Below are 15,673 nucleotides of genomic sequence, written 5' to 3'. Positions count from 1 at the left end.
TTATATTTTTTGCGGATTTAAGAGTGATTAAAGATCCAAATCAAAATTTAGCTTAAATACGAGTAAAATATTCCATAAAACATAAATCAATACCTAAAGCAAAGCTGGTCATCACTGTTCAATGTCAAAGTCAAATTTGTCAAATTACATAAACGTCAAAACAAACTAACCACAAAATATGCTTGCCGTTAGAAATTTTACAGATATTTACTTAAAATATCAAAGAATACACACAAAATGGGTCTGTATTAACTGCATAAGAACTAAGAGTTCCGCCGAACCTAAAACCAAGACCTACTCCCATACAATTTTGTTTCCAAAAACTAACTTTCCGGCGAGGTCTAGCAATGCTAAGAAAGAAGAAATCCAGAAGGTAAATAAGATTTTCTATGAACTCTATTCTACACCTACGTTTTGAGTAATTCATGTTTTATTTATATTATTAATTTCAACTTGCATCAATAATAAACGATTTTTAACTATGCTGCAACGATCAACGCTTCTCTACTGAAGTGCGGTAAATGTTATTTTAGAAACAATTTGACGTAGTGCGTGTTATTTAATATCAATATCAAGAATTGATATAAATATCAATTCTCGTTGACGTTGACGTGACGTTGATTCGTTGAACGGTTGATTTAACTTGTTCGTTGATTCAACGACCACCGTTACAAGATACAATTTACGTTGAAAATAACGAAACGTTCCGTTCAACGTCGTTGACGTATTTAACTAGTTGATTTCTATTGGATTAACGTTGATTCGTTGAAAGTGAATCAACAGTTGATTTAACTAGTTCGTTGATTCAACGACCACCGCTAATTTATATACACATCTTTTAAAATGCAATCAGGGTAATTTATTTGAATTTTCAATTATCATTTGCCATCCCATTACTGGGCTCTAATCTCTTTAAATGTAGACGTATTTAGGCTACAGTCTACCACCAAATGTGTATTGATTAATAGGCATATATAATTTGAATAATATTAATTATAAAGTACAAATGTTGTTTCGTAATATTAAGGACATTATTTATAAGGAAAATATGAAATTGGTGTTGTTCTTTTCAGACAGCCCAATTCTCTGAACTTTACAGCTGGCAAAGACAGCATTTAACTGGTAAAGAGTTTGTACTCCATGATGGACCTCCCTACGCTAATGGAGATTTACACATGGGCCATGCTGTTAATAAAGTAAGAACTTTTTATTATTATAGAGTTGCAACCTTTTTATGTGCTACTGTTGGGTACATGTCTCCCACAACTGAAGGGGGACTTAGAGCGTCACATCACCGTGCTGTATTCATTGTACTGTTGTACGTTGGTGTAGATTTTAGACATACATTTTGCATAAAATTAGTATTTGTGACATTGAAGTATAGGATTGAGTGTCAATCATCCACTAAGTATCTTAGTAATTTGTGATGGTCTTCACCAATTTACTAAATATGATGGTAGGTTCAAGTTTTAATAATTGTGATTGTAATTTCAGATAATAAAAGACATAAATAACAGGAGTCAAATCTTACAAGGCAACAAAGTGCATTACGTCCCTGGATGGGACTGCCATGGCCTGCCAATAGAGTTCAAAGCACTCCAAAAAGCCAAGAAAAGTGCCAACAAAAATGAGCCACAAGACCCTATACATACTAGGAAAATTGCTAGAGAATTTGCCCTCGAAACAGTTGAAAAACAAAAGAGGGTGTTTGAAAGTTGGGGTGTTATGGCCGATTGGGAGAATCAGTGTTATTTAACGCTGAATAAAAAGTACGCTCAAGATCAGTTGTGGCAGTTTTATAAGATGTACAAGTCTGGATTGATTTACCGAGCTCTGAAACCTGTGTACTGGTCTCCGTCGTCTAAGTATGTTTAAATATAAATTAGTTTATAACCTAGTTGTTATGTCCTGTTATGCTCATTATTATGAATGATCAATTTATCTAATGTTTTGCTTTCCATTGATCAATGTTTGACAACTTATTCTGCTAGACAAGATCAGATATTATTATTTTTCTATCTGTGATTGTTAAAAATTAGATAGATCAACTATTTATTAAAAGAGGCGTTATTAAGCTTTGTATATATAGAATTTATATGTATCATATAACTTAGAATTTAATTAATTTTGGCATGGTGGTAGATTTTATTCATACATTTCTTTTCATAAAGCTCGTCAAAAGCTCCCAAACAAAGTGTAAAAAAAGAAAATTGGTTGACAAAATAAAAGGATAATGTTTATAGTTGTTTTACCTAGCCCAATATAATTTAACAATGTTCTTAACTGTTTTATCTTGTATGTAATGATTTTATATTTCAGAACAGCATTAGCAGAAGCAGAGTTAGAGTATGATCCTCAACACAAAAGCACACAGGTGTACTTGACATACCCTATGGAAAGAGTGCCAGATATCGTCAAGGAGACAACTGCTGGGTATGTGAAATTAAGAATTAATTTTTGATTACCACAAAATATTTGTAAAGGCACTTTTCTGAGTTCCATATGCAAACCGGATCTTCTCAGTAGAGGTCGCGTTCCGATCTGGTAGTAGTTTAAGAAAATATTGTAACTGACAATTTGTAAGTGCCGCCGTTGGCCTATACAAAATAAATATATTTCATTTCATTTCATTTCAAAAGGAAACAGAAATCGGTCCGTCTGATAGGGCCATATCTCTTGAATGTGTCCAATATTTTGGCGAAAATCTCCAAAAAAGATGGTTTAAATTTTCACAGTGCACTTGCTATTACTATGTTTTCTGAAAATTTGGTGGTACAGAATTCTCCATGTGCGAATTCGACTTGTACTTGGCCAATTATTAAGTCTTCGATTTTTCATGCACTGGATGAATATCATATTTTTGTATCTGATTACTACTTCATAACTTAGAAGGCATTGTTACAAAGTATTAAAATCTTAATCTAATGGTGTTCAAATATGTTTAAAAAGTTCATTGAACCTGTCGTTTTCATGTTTTCATAATGTTAAGAAGTAGAGGTATTCCATTTTTAGTCAAAGTTCTGTGGATGAACTATCTAATCTTAAAAAATATTTACAGTGCACCAGTATCAGCGATTGTCTGGACAACCACACCCTGGACCCTCGTCGCCAACAGGGCCATATGCTACAACCCTCAGATGAAGTACAGTGTGGTCACATTGGCCACTAGACCAGACTTATTTCTGGTGGCCAGTGACCAGATTGAAGACCTCGGGAAGATATTGGCTACGGAGATTACAAAGCTTGTGGAGTTTAGTGGTAAGATGGAAATTTAAAAATTCAGATGCAGATTTATCGTATTGAAATTACGTTCTTTGTATAATTACTCTTAAAATATATACTACCTGTTTCGAATTTCTCTTATTCATGGAATTATTTATAGAAGAAGTAGCTATTAATCCATAAAGCGCGAGTTGTATGCCCATGAGGCAGGAATATTACCCAAAACACACCTGTTTTAAACCTGTGTTCCACAAGAAAGTTATTTGATTTGAGCTTTGCATACAAAATCTGACTTGATTTACTCTTTCTTCATATTCTTTTCAAATTTCTCTTGCTTTTTTCATAATTTGATTTTAATTTGGTCTAGACTAGAGTTTTTCTCAGCAATATGTTTTTATTTTCTTCTGGTTACTTATTTTATGGACAAATGATCCTACATTGCAACTCTTTCAGTTTGATAGCATCTTTATCGCATTTGTTTCCACAGTCTATTACTATTTGAATAGTAAAATTTATTTGTTATTTACCTTCAGGGGATAACCTCAAAGGCAGCACCTATAGAAGCAAGCTAACGGAAGGTGTTCTACCGTTTCTTGAAGCAGACCACGTGACCAGGGGCAAGGGAACCGGATTGGTTCATACGGCGCCTGCGCACGGTCCTGATGATTTTCTTGTAGCATTGAAGAACAACATGAGTGTAGTAAGTAATAACAACTCAAAGGATTTGTTTCGCATTGTAGATGCTCATTAAATAATGTGACATGTTTGTAATATAAGACAGATATACCAATAAAGTTCTGAATCGTATAAACGCGTCCATTTACAGTCAATTACAAATTTACATGTGGTTGGTTTCAGAACTTTTACTCCATTGGCACCACTAACACACCTATTACTGTCTAATAACAATGTTAAGTGCTGCTGTGTTCTGGTTTGAAGGGTAAGGGAGACAGAATAGTCATACTGCATTTAATTAAAACCTTGTTACGCAGTTGAAATACCTCGGATAAATATATCTCCCTTACCACACCCTACAAAATGGAACACAGAGCGCGGTCTACTGCTGTTATCGGGCAGAAATAGATGCGATGGTCATCCCTCCGGAATCGAACCGCAAATGGTTCTACCACCATCAGTGCCAAAACTAAAATTGTTTAAAATTTAAACCCTACAAAAAATGTATTTTAACCTTTTTTCCAGGAATGTAATGTAGACGAACTCGGTCGTTACAAAGATTTGCATCCGGACATCAACGGGTTACCTGTCCTTACTGAAGGGCAAGAGGCAGTTATCAAGAAACTGGGCGACTCTGTCCTGTACAGAGGCGTGTATATACACTCGTATCCATTGGACTGGCGTACGAAGAAACCGGTGATCGTTAGGGCAAGTCAGCAGTGGTTCATTGATACTGATGCGCTTAAGGAGAAGGCTTTGGTAAGTAGAACTAGGGAGAGAGGATTATTGTAAAAAATATAATTAATGTAACGTTTTTATATGTTTAGTATTATAATAGGGTTATGTGTAGCGCGTGCTATGAACACACACAAAGGCACATACGAACAAAGACACCTGAAATAGAAGAATATAATAAATAAATAATTAATTGTAAAACATTTATATTCATGTGTAGTTTCTATTACAACAATATATATTTTTTTGTATAATACGAGGAAAAAGTCCACTGATGTCAGTCATTTGATCACGGTTTTAAAAAATACGTTATTAATATTAATTTATAATTTTCAATTAATTATTTAAAAAAAATATTTATATTATTATCTGCCTATTCGCAACATGTAGAACTAAAAATATGTAAGTACATGTCTGACCAAATACTATTTTGGTATTCTTCTGCTAAAATAATTTTTTATGTAAATAAATTAATATTTCTTTTTTTCAGGCAGCATTAGATAAAATTAAAATCCTGCCACCATCTTCAGCGGAGCAATCCAGGATAGGTTTTCGAGCGCAATTGGAAAAGCGGCCGTACTGGTGCATATCCCGACAGAGGTCCTGGGGCATTCCCATTCCTGCAGTGTACAAGGGGGATGAGCATATCGTTGATGAGTAAGTGTTTTGTTTTAGTATGTTTTAGTGTAAATTATGTTTATGTTTTTATTTTTGTAAAAGTCAAAAGAAATTAAGTTGTTAACCAACTTGGTCCTTGAACGCCTCCCTTCTTCCCTTTCTACCCTATCGTCAGACCGATTATCAAACTTTCCCTTTCAATCTATCTCTTACTACTATTACTTTCTACTACTACTTATACATGGGATTTTCACTTACACTCACACATTTTCTCGTGAATGTCTGGAATATCGGTTTAGCTCCTCGCGAATGTCCGGAATATCGGTTTAGTTGCCACGCACTTCACTCTATCTTCTCGTAAAGGGGTAAATGGGTGCATCCGTTTTCAATAAGTGACCATGGAAGCCAGATAGCAGTTAATTAAATCCTGAGTACGCAAAACCTGACTTAGAGGAGGCTTCTAAAGGCTGGTTTTTAATGAAGATATACATTTTTCAGGGCTATTATCAAGCGACTATGTTCGCTAATCGACAAACATGACGCAGATGTCTGGTGGACGTGTGCTGTTGAAGATTTGGTATCGGATGACGTTGCTAAGAAACACAATTTAAACATCCAGGAAGTTGCTAAGGGGAAGGTATTGTTACTTAATTTGATTGTATATTTCATTTGCTGCACTTATAGCATTTAGCTGGATTTCTTTGTGTAGTAGATAATACAATATTGTAACCTATGGTTAAACCAGGAAAAACATTAAAATAAATTAGTTTAATGTAGTAATATAAAACCTTAAAATATTTTTATAGACTGAAGACTATACAGGGTGAATTTTTCAAACGGGCCTTCAGGGCCAAATCCGAAACTATAAGGATTAGCGAAAAATGCTGAAAGGAGTTACTGATTTTTTTAGTTTCGATCAAAATCGGGCTCGTAACTTCTTTCAGCATTTTTCGCTAATCCTTATAGTTTCGGATTTGGCCCTGAAGGCCCGTTTGAAAAATTCACCCTGTATATTCGGTAATCGATTGCTATGGCCTATGCTGTGCTATAATAGTCACCTGCATAAAAAATCTACACATTTGCATGGTAGTGTATTCCATTTTTTTAAAACGCTACGATGATTTTTTATACACTGATTGTAATAGTATGCAGCAGGGTTACACAGATTTAATGCAACAGTGCCATCTGTTGTCACAATATATAAATAGAAGTAACATAGACATGTAAGTTACACCTAAGACCTCGTTATTTCACGAGATGGCGTGAACTGGCGAAACAAATTATTTTAAATACTTTTATGAGGAAGTTTCATTCTAACACCTATTTACATACATACAAAATAACTGCACCTTTAAATTTACTAGTTACCCCTACCATCTCAAAAATAATATCTATCGTTACTTTTAGGATATAATGGACATCTGGTTGGATTCTGGGCTATCCTGGCAAACGCTGGACGGTCGCAAGGCCCAGCTGTACTCCGAAGGCGTGGACCAGCTGACTGGGTGGTTCCAAGCGTCTCTGCTCACTTCCTTGGCGTTGAGAAATGAGGCACCTTACGAGTATGTATTTTTATATTCTCAGTTTTGGTAAGATCTCTCTGTGCTGTTGATATTCGCTTCATTGATACGTAGATCTAATACGTCATCAGCTCAATTCGGTCCTAAAAGAATCCTCTCAAAGTGAGAGCTGTCTGTGCCATAGTCCGCCGCGTTAGCCAAGTGCGGATTGGTAGTATTCACACAGTTTTGAGAACATTTTTTTTTAAATCACTCAAGCATGTAGGAAGTTCATGATGTTTTCCTTCATCGTTTAAGCAAGGCAATCCTAATTTCTAATATGCACTTAACGTTGAGAAATTTTCAATTCCTTTTTCTTTACTTCTTAGTATCTTTCATCTTATATCATAATATTTTTAAGGTCGATATTCGTGCACGGTTTCGTGGTGGATGACAAGAAACGCAAGATGTCCAAGTCTATTGGCAACGTCATAGACCCAGTTTCAATTATCAATGGCGACAAGAAGTCGCCGGCGTATGGCGTGGATACTTTAAGGTAACTTTGTATCTTTTGGTTATATTTTTTGATTATATTGAAGGTAGGTGGCACCAACGCTACACCTATTTCTGCCTCATAACAGCAGCGTTGAGTGCTGCTGTGTTCTGCTTTGAAAAGTGTGGTAAGGGAAACATCAGGGGTAGCGGCGCATCTGTGGCCGACCTCAGGTGGGAATATCTAATCCTACCTGGGTTTTATTACAGATGTCCATGGGCGGCAGTAGCCACTTACCATCAGGTGGACTGCATGCTCGTCTGCTACTCCTATATTATAAAAAAAAAACAATCCAAAACTTTTTGTACACAGATGGTGGGTTGCTAGCCACGCGACACAGCACTCCCAAATCGTGATCAGCAAGAAGCTTCTAGAAGATTGCCAGACCGAAGTCATCCGATTACGGAACATCATCAAGTATCTCCTAGGAGTTGTCAACGACTTGGAAAAGTCAGATTTTGATCAAAAATTACAGTTAAACTTCTTTGATCAGTATTTAGTTAGAGAAAGTCATACGTTTTTGAAGCAAATAAATGACCATTATAACAATTTTAGATATAATCATGTCGCACAAAGTATACTACATTTTGTTAGTAATAAGGTCTCTGGTTTGTACTGTCATTGTATTAAAGATAGGTTGTATTGCTCGCCAAAGGATTCGAACGAAAGGTTATCCGCTCAATTAGTAATTCATACGATATTTGCCGTTCTAGCCAAAACAATAGCTCCCATTTTGCCCCATTTAGTAGAAGAAGCATGGCAACACCATCCTTTGCGAGAAAAACCGTTTTATTTCACCCAAGAGTTGCCAGTTTTGCCGCCAACTGAAGTCGACACGTCACTTATGGACGCCATCTTGGAAATCAAAAGGGACGTTTGTGTCATATCGAAGAATGAAAATTTAAAAAAGTACGAAATGCATTTAAAAGTTAATTCTGAATTGTTTGATAAATTAGTTGTAATTAATAAGTCTGATGGTCTAAATGATAGTGTTTTATGCGAAATTCTAGAACTGTCATCGGTTACATTAGAAGAGGTTAGAAATAGCGGGAAATGTTGGCAGATCGAAATGTCACAGAGTAAAAATAGTCAGTGCTTAAGATGTAGGAAATATAATGCCATAGATAATAGTGATAAATGCTTGCGATGTGAAAAAGCTATCGCTTTACTATAGAAGTAATAATTATTAATCTGCATATTCCACTTAACTGTCAGAACGAACGTCAATTATTTTTACATATTATTTTGTGTATTATGATGTTAATTAAGTCAGGACGGCTTAGGCGTTCGAAAATAATGGAATGTAAAAATTTGTAGTTGTTCAAATGATATAAAAATAAAAATGCATTATTATTATCCAATCTAATAGAATGTTCAACTTATTTAGAACTACACGAGACTATGAAATAAACTACAGTTATATTAGTTTTAAGGTAGTAGGTAGGTAATTAACTCTGTAATGAATAAATTAATAATTTATTGCATTTAATAAACTATTGTTGTTGTTAATATTCTGGTTTTCGTTTTATGACATAAGGCACCTCTAAATACTAGTTAGATATCCTCTAAATACTATTAACATTACTTTGGTTAGAAATAGAATTCATTAAATTAAGTTTTAGGATTCGATTACGCCGATAGAGTCCGCGCCAAACTTCTAGTCCGCTCTGAATATAGAACCTAATCGCGTCGCAACAGCAAATTGTAGATAATAGCGGGACGAAGACAGCGCGGGACCCCCTGCACCCTCTGCTGCTCTCACCCGCCGGGACATAGCTGCGTTAGTGTGCCCTTACGTTGCTACGGAGTATATGCTTGTAGTAGTGTTCGACCGGATTGTTTGTCTGACTACACCTGCGCGCAACAGCTTCAGAGCGGACTAGACGTTTGGCGCGGACTATACCAATGCTACTCAGTAACACAAATGGCTTTTTAATCGAAGCGTGAAGTTCTTATCTAGTAGTTATTGTCTTGTAACTCAATGAATGTAAGAAAAAAAAAACAATTTTCTACTGTTTCCATATAACATAAGTTTCGTGTCTGAAACGTTTATTGAAGGTTCGCCTATGCTTAGGCAGTAAATGTTCCTGTCGTAAGAGGCGACTAAAAGGGGGCTTCCGGGGTTGCGGGCGGCAAGAGTGGGAGCTCGAACCGTCGTACGCACTAGACGGTGTGGCGAGCGTCAAGCTCACCAGGGCGGAGCCCGACGGGGCAACGCGCTAAGAGGACTCCGGTTGCGTTCCTTTGGAGATCCCGGAGCCCTCTACGCAGCGCCGAGGACGGCCACCGGGGGGGTTTTAGTGCGGTAAGAATCCCACATAACCCTATGTCGCTCTCACGACACCGGGTACCTCAAAAACAAAAAAAAAGGCAGTAAATGCAACCTGTGCCTTAGGTTTACGTATTTACAATCCTTTGCGCTATTACGCTACGCCTCTGTCTATATAACTCCTTAGAGGAGGACAGAAATATCAATATTTCATACTTCAAAAATCAAAGTTTAAGTAACAGGAAGTCACAAATAAATCCCCATTCGCACCCATACATACATGCTCAAAAACCCTTCTATGGGAAAAGATAACATAATATAAACAATAAGATATCACCCGAAACGTATTGTTTATGTGAAGGAATATTAAAATATCACAAACTCACATGGTATTTCAATAAGAGTGGGAATGTGGCGGAGGGGAGCTTACATACCTACTTGCTCCCATAGTCAGACCAAAAGAATAGACTACGCATCTGAAACAAAATATGGAAGTTAATACATTTGTCGATTTGCGTAAAATACACGTGTTACATAAATACAATTCAAATCATCTCGATTGTATTAATATGAAGCGAAATCTGAGATGAGTTACGTTATTGTATGATGTTTTAAAATTTCTGCTTCAGATGTCCATCAGGTAGACTGCATGCTCGTTCGCTACTCCTACAGTATAAAAAACTAACTTGCAAACTAACTAGAAAACTAATTCAATTGAAAAAAATATAATAAAAATCTTCGCATATCATTAGGGGGCAAATATTTCGACACTACATAAAAATCGTCATAAACCTTTTACGTGACACTTACCAAGTTGTGCTTTGAAATAATGTTCTACGAAACGAAGTCTTTCTTTTTTGGTCTGAGTTCATATATTGCAGAGTTGTGTAGTTGTTTGAACAATTTCCTAAACAAATGTTTGCGGCTACTGTTTTCTCTCTTACAATTTCTGCACTCATATTTGAATTAAATTTGATATACGGGAATCCCTGCAGCGTAGATATTTTCGAATAAAAAGTTGCGAAATACATTAAATATCACGTTTAGTTATAGCGTAATCTGCTATAGATTAGGAAAGTATTAGGAAAGTAAATAAACGTTTTAGTTCGCGTTCCCATCAAAACTTCAAATTAAAAACACTCAAGATATGTAACGTTACTTAGAAAAATATGTCATTTCATAAACTATTTTTCGTTTTTTTTTTAATAAAGAGCATAATATACCTATCTAAAGCACTAGCGGACTAAGGGCTAAGGACTAAGGGCGCATCAGGGCCTCTGGTCCTGGGTGCCCTCTAAATAATTATGTAAAAGCTCCCTTGTAGACGGTTTTAAAAGCTTGTACTTAAAATTAGATAACTTTAGACGGGGCCTCTTTCAACTTATCCCCCGGACCTCCATCTTAGTGCGCCACTGCAACATAGATAAACGTTAAAAGGTAAAAGGACTAGGGATAAAAAATTAACAACACGTACAAGGTACATAAATATCTATCACCATTCCCTAGATTTATTTTACCGTCGGAGCGTCGTGCCGATGTATCCTGCGGGATCTTAAATCGGCAACGATGTGCGATCGCTTGAACTGGAGCTAATGGCTCTTTTACAGAAATACGAGGTTCAGTTACATTTCGTTCGTCTTACCTACAACTGGTATTATAAAATTCTGTAGACTTAGAATTTTTCAGAAAAAGGTTTGGTGCCTAATTCCGTCGGTTTAGTAAGAATCTAGTTTTCTCTAGTAAGAATAGCGCTTTTCGAACCTGATAAATGCACCCCACGCTTTTTTCACAATTATACTATTTACCTACTGTTCCTTAATTGATTCTTAGATTGAAAATTATTCTCTACTTTTTAGTTGATTTCTTTGCTTTAAGTTAAATTGACAAGTTACTCGTACTTCTTATTATATATAATAAAAAGTAATCTCCATGCTTCGTATTATTTTAGAAGATAAGATTAGATTCTTACTTGAAGTCGGGCACAGATGCGCCGCTACCCCTGGAATAAGCTGGAATACCTCGGAAAAGTATTTAGGTATATTTATCTTACCCTTCAAACCAGAACACAGCAGCGCTTAACACTGCTGTTATTAGGTGATAGGTGTGGCGTTAGTGCCGTCGGAGTTAAAGCACAGAAAATTCTACCACCTTCACGTACATACAAGACCAGTAGCGAATTAAAAAAAATTAAGGTCTAGGCTGTACAGTTTTTGCCGCCCCTGCTTCTACAATTGTCATGTCTTACTAGAGGTGAGGCGTATATACTGGAACAGGTTCAGGGACTAGGTAGTTTCTGGACTAGGTAGTTTATCGGACTAGGTAGTATATCGGACTAGGTGGTATATCGGACTAGGTGGTATATCGGACTAGGTGGTATATCGGACTAGGTGGTATATCGGACTAGGTGGTATATCGGACTAGGTAGTTTATCGGACTAGGTAGTTTATCGGACTAGGTAGTTTATCGGACTAGGTGGTATATCGGACTAGGTAGTTTATCGGACTAGGTAGTTTATCGGACTAGGTAGTTTATCGGACTAGGTAGTATATCGGACTAGGTGGTATATCGGACTAGGTTAGGTTAGGTTAGGTTAGGTTAGGTTAGGTTAGGTAGTATATCGGACTAGGTGGTATATCGGACTAGGTGGTATATCGGACTAGGTGGTATATCGGACTAGGTGGTATATCGGACTAGGTAGTTTATCGGATTAGGTAGTTTGTGCTCCTGGTTTTTTTTTTGCTCGCCACGTCGGCTCAGAACATGTTTCCCGTTTTTTTTTTGCTCGTCACGCCGGCTCGTGACACGGTTCCCTTTTTATTTGCTCGCCGCGCCAGCTCATGATATTGCTCGTCACGCATGAACGAACTAGCTTCCTAATTAGCAAAAAAAAAAACTTCGGTCCCCAAATTTGCCGCCCCCCAAAAATCTGCCGCCCTAGGCTGAAGCCTACTCAGCCTGCTGGTAAATCCGCCACTGTACAAGACTATAGTTGAATTTTTTTGTTTGTACATAAACACCAAGCGCCATTTGTTCGATTTATTGTTTGGGTTCCGAAAATATATTTTGCAATGCCCTTAAATCAGGAGCAATGTACGATCGTTTGTTTTGAGAACATTCGTTTATTTTCCCCCCAAAATTAATAGGTATTACGTTTGTTATCTATTACCTATTCTGTCTTATTTAATACTCTTTTTATTTTTGGCTAGATTTAATAACAATACGGCTTAATGCTTTTGGTATTTGTAACTATCATTTCTTATTAATATATAGAAGCTTTTTTTTTTACATTAAAAGAAAAAAGGTCTCTGCACTTGTACATATGTAATATCTGAATCTACTTCAAACATTACTTATAAAAGAATCCTATCCAGATATATATATAAAAAAATATAATTTTATGGTCCCGAAATCTCTGGCATATAAGTATCAAGTATTCAACAGAAAACGTTGCTATCTTAGCCCTTAGGACTAAATTAGAACGCCTAAACTAAAATAAAGTTTAGTTCTAAATTATTGAAATAGTTTAAGTAACTTTTAAACAATGGTCTGTCTTTAATAAGGCTTCCAATATAATTATGACAAAGCAGCAAATAGTAAAAATATCTAAAGTTAAAAAAAAATACTCCGTCTTCATGCAGGTATCAATAAAATTTTGTAGGTAAATCTTGTACGATAAAAAAATGCTATTTATATAAATAAAAAAACTGACTCGTGAAGGATTTGAACCTCCGCCCTCCGATGATCAAATTTGCTTTATATATCGGCGCTCTAACCTACTGAGCTAACGAGTCTTATAGACGAGTGGCTAAAATACGGACACTATCGTCAATATGACGTCATTCCTCACGTACCGCTTCGATGAGTTTCATTAAATGACGTCACGCCTGTCGTCAATATGACGTCATTATCGCAATTACTACTTCAATCATCAAATGACGTCACGCCACTTACCTCCACGCGACCCTACCAACACTATATTCGAACATATATACCCGTATTAGATTTTGTTTGTTATGTTTGAAAAACTTTTGTCAAATTTGGATTATTTTTATGGCTTTAGCTATTTACTGGGAAAGATTTTAAATTGTAAGTAATTCATGAAAATCGGTAACCTAAAACCGGTTATGCAGCTTGACCTCTCTGAGGACGAGGTCTCTTAAATAAGAGAGGCCTATAAAAATGGTCCTTAATTATTGAAGGTCGTTAATATATTAAGGAAATTGAATTATACGTTGTCACGTTAAAATATACTTTGTATACGTGGATGGAACCTTAGGAAACCGTTTATAAATTACTAGCTGACCCGGCAAACTTTGTACCGCCTCAAAATCTATTTATCAAATATATTTCATATAAAATATAGCCTATGTTACTCGTGGATAATGTAGCTTTCGAATGGTGAAAGAATTTTTAAAATCGGTCCAGTAGTTTTTGAGCCTATTCATTACAATCAAACAAACAAACGAAGTTTTCCTCTTTATAATATTAGTATAGAAAAAAATTTATACAGAAAAAATGCGTCAGAGCAATATGTGGCGCTTCCCCAAGTGATTCATGGAGACCGCTATTTAAAAAATTAAATATACTAACTTTAACAGATATATACATCCTGGAAACATATAGTTTTGTAAAAAGGCATAAAAATATTTTTAGAACAGCCAAGGAAATTTATCTTAAAAATACAAGAAATCCTGACAGACTGGTTTTTCCTGACCCACCACGTACATCCCTGCTCCTAAATAATGCATACAGCATGTGTATAAAAATTTATAATGGACTGACGGACTGACGGAAAAATCGTTTAAGTTAAAACTTAAAAAAATCATATTAGAACATAACTTTTATGACATTCGTGAATTTATGACATTTAATATAAATTAGTTAACGTTTAATATAGTAATAATATATAATGTAATGTTAAATCTTTGTTGAATTCATTGTATTTAATTATATTGAAATTTAATTGTAATATTTGCATGCTATTAAATTAATATAGCTGAATATGATACAAATGTATATATTGTAAGACCTGTAATGACTAATATTCATGGCAAATAAATGATTAAATGATTAAAAAAAAAGAAGGTTGACTCGTGAAGGATTTGAACCTCCGCCCTCCGATGATCAAATTTGCTTTATATATCGGCGCTCTAACCTACTGAGCTAACGAGTCTTGTGAATCAGTGGCTAAAATACAGGGAAGATCGACAAAATGACGTCATTTCTGCGCGTACCACATCTATGAGTATCGTCAAATGACGTCCCTCTACCACCGCGCAACTCCGCCAACACACTACTATTATATTGTTTTGAGATTTTTTTCTGTCTAGACCAACTATTTGTGGAAACGATTGAATCAGCTTTAAGACGGTGAACGGAAACGCAGATTTTTTGTAATTCATATTGACGAGTGGCGCAGTGGTTACAATCTGACAGGCAGTGTGGTTTCGATTCCCAGCTAGACATATAAATATCTAGCTTTGCCTTAGCTACCTTACCTCGTAGTCGACGATACCAATAGTTGTATTATCTATCCGTCGGGATCAGTATTTTTTTGGAATAAAAGCTTAGTCCTCTAGAGTAGCGGCGCTTCTATGTCTCAGGTAGGAAACTAATCTTATTTACGGTGATTACAGATGTCCATGGATGGCAGTAGCCACTTACCATCAGGTGGACTGCTTGCTCGTCTGCTACTCCTGTATTATAAAAAAGTAGTATGTCTGCAAAGGCCCTATCGCTGACATTACCATCCATATACTCGTATCATTATTATAATTATTATCTATTTATCAAACTATGTCTTATCAGTGCCCTTATAGCGCTTATTGTAATTTAATTAAGTACCTGTTTACCTTAGTGGTAGAAAAGGACAAAAGATGAGATATAATTGTATAACTGTAGGGATCGGGAGTTCGAATCCTCATATTTGCAGCTCTGAGATACCCTAGTGGTTTATTTTCGGTTTTTAATCAGCAGGTTGTAGGTTCTAATCCTAGGCCAGTCCACTCAATTGGTTATATTTTCAAGCACCCGTCTATTTTTATTTTTGTAATAATTCTGTAGTCAAAAACAATAATTTTCATGTGATGTTGAATTATTGCA

The 15,673-nt window shown here is 35.9% G+C and overlaps 1 protein-coding gene across 1 annotated transcript; it reads left to right on the top strand.

Moving 5' to 3' along the window:
• The first annotated feature begins 129 nt into the window (after positions 1-129).
• Positions 130-8,811, top strand: IleRS-m (Isoleucyl-tRNA synthetase, mitochondrial). Its single transcript, XM_073091969.1, has 12 exons — positions 130-373; positions 1,074-1,196; positions 1,495-1,865; positions 2,320-2,433; positions 3,059-3,258; positions 3,756-3,922; positions 4,423-4,656; positions 5,123-5,289; positions 5,749-5,887; positions 6,658-6,812; positions 7,171-7,305; positions 7,615-8,811. Exons 1-12 carry the CDS (start codon positions 179-181, stop codon positions 8,474-8,476), a joined length of 2,862 nt encoding a protein of 953 aa, XP_072948070.1. The 5' UTR covers positions 130-178; the 3' UTR covers positions 8,477-8,811.
• Positions 8,812-15,673: the final 6,862 nt, after the last annotated feature.

The sequence above is a fragment of the Epargyreus clarus genome, unplaced genomic scaffold (genome assembly GCF_041222505.1).
Source record: "Epargyreus clarus isolate Ecla_fem2 unplaced genomic scaffold, WU_Ecla_fem_2.2 ptg000035l, whole genome shotgun sequence".
NCBI classification, from domain to species: Eukaryota; Metazoa; Arthropoda; class Insecta; order Lepidoptera; family Hesperiidae; genus Epargyreus; species Epargyreus clarus.
The sequence above is the reverse complement of the archived record's forward strand: the minus strand, read 5'-3'. Positions and strand labels throughout refer to the sequence as shown.

Excerpts from the sequence above, each read along its gene's own strand:
- IleRS-m (XM_073091969.1), top strand. The coding sequence starts at position 179 with ATGCTTGCCGTTAGAAATTTTACAGATATTTACTTAAAATATCAAAGA. Across the intron at positions 4,657-5,122 it reads CGCTTAAGGAGAAGGCTTTG|GCAGCATTAGATAAAATTAA; the intron begins GTAAGTAGAACT and ends TCTTTTTTTCAG. Across the intron at positions 7,306-7,614 it reads TATGGCGTGGATACTTTAAG|ATGGTGGGTTGCTAGCCACG; the intron begins GTAACTTTGTAT and ends TTTTGTACACAG.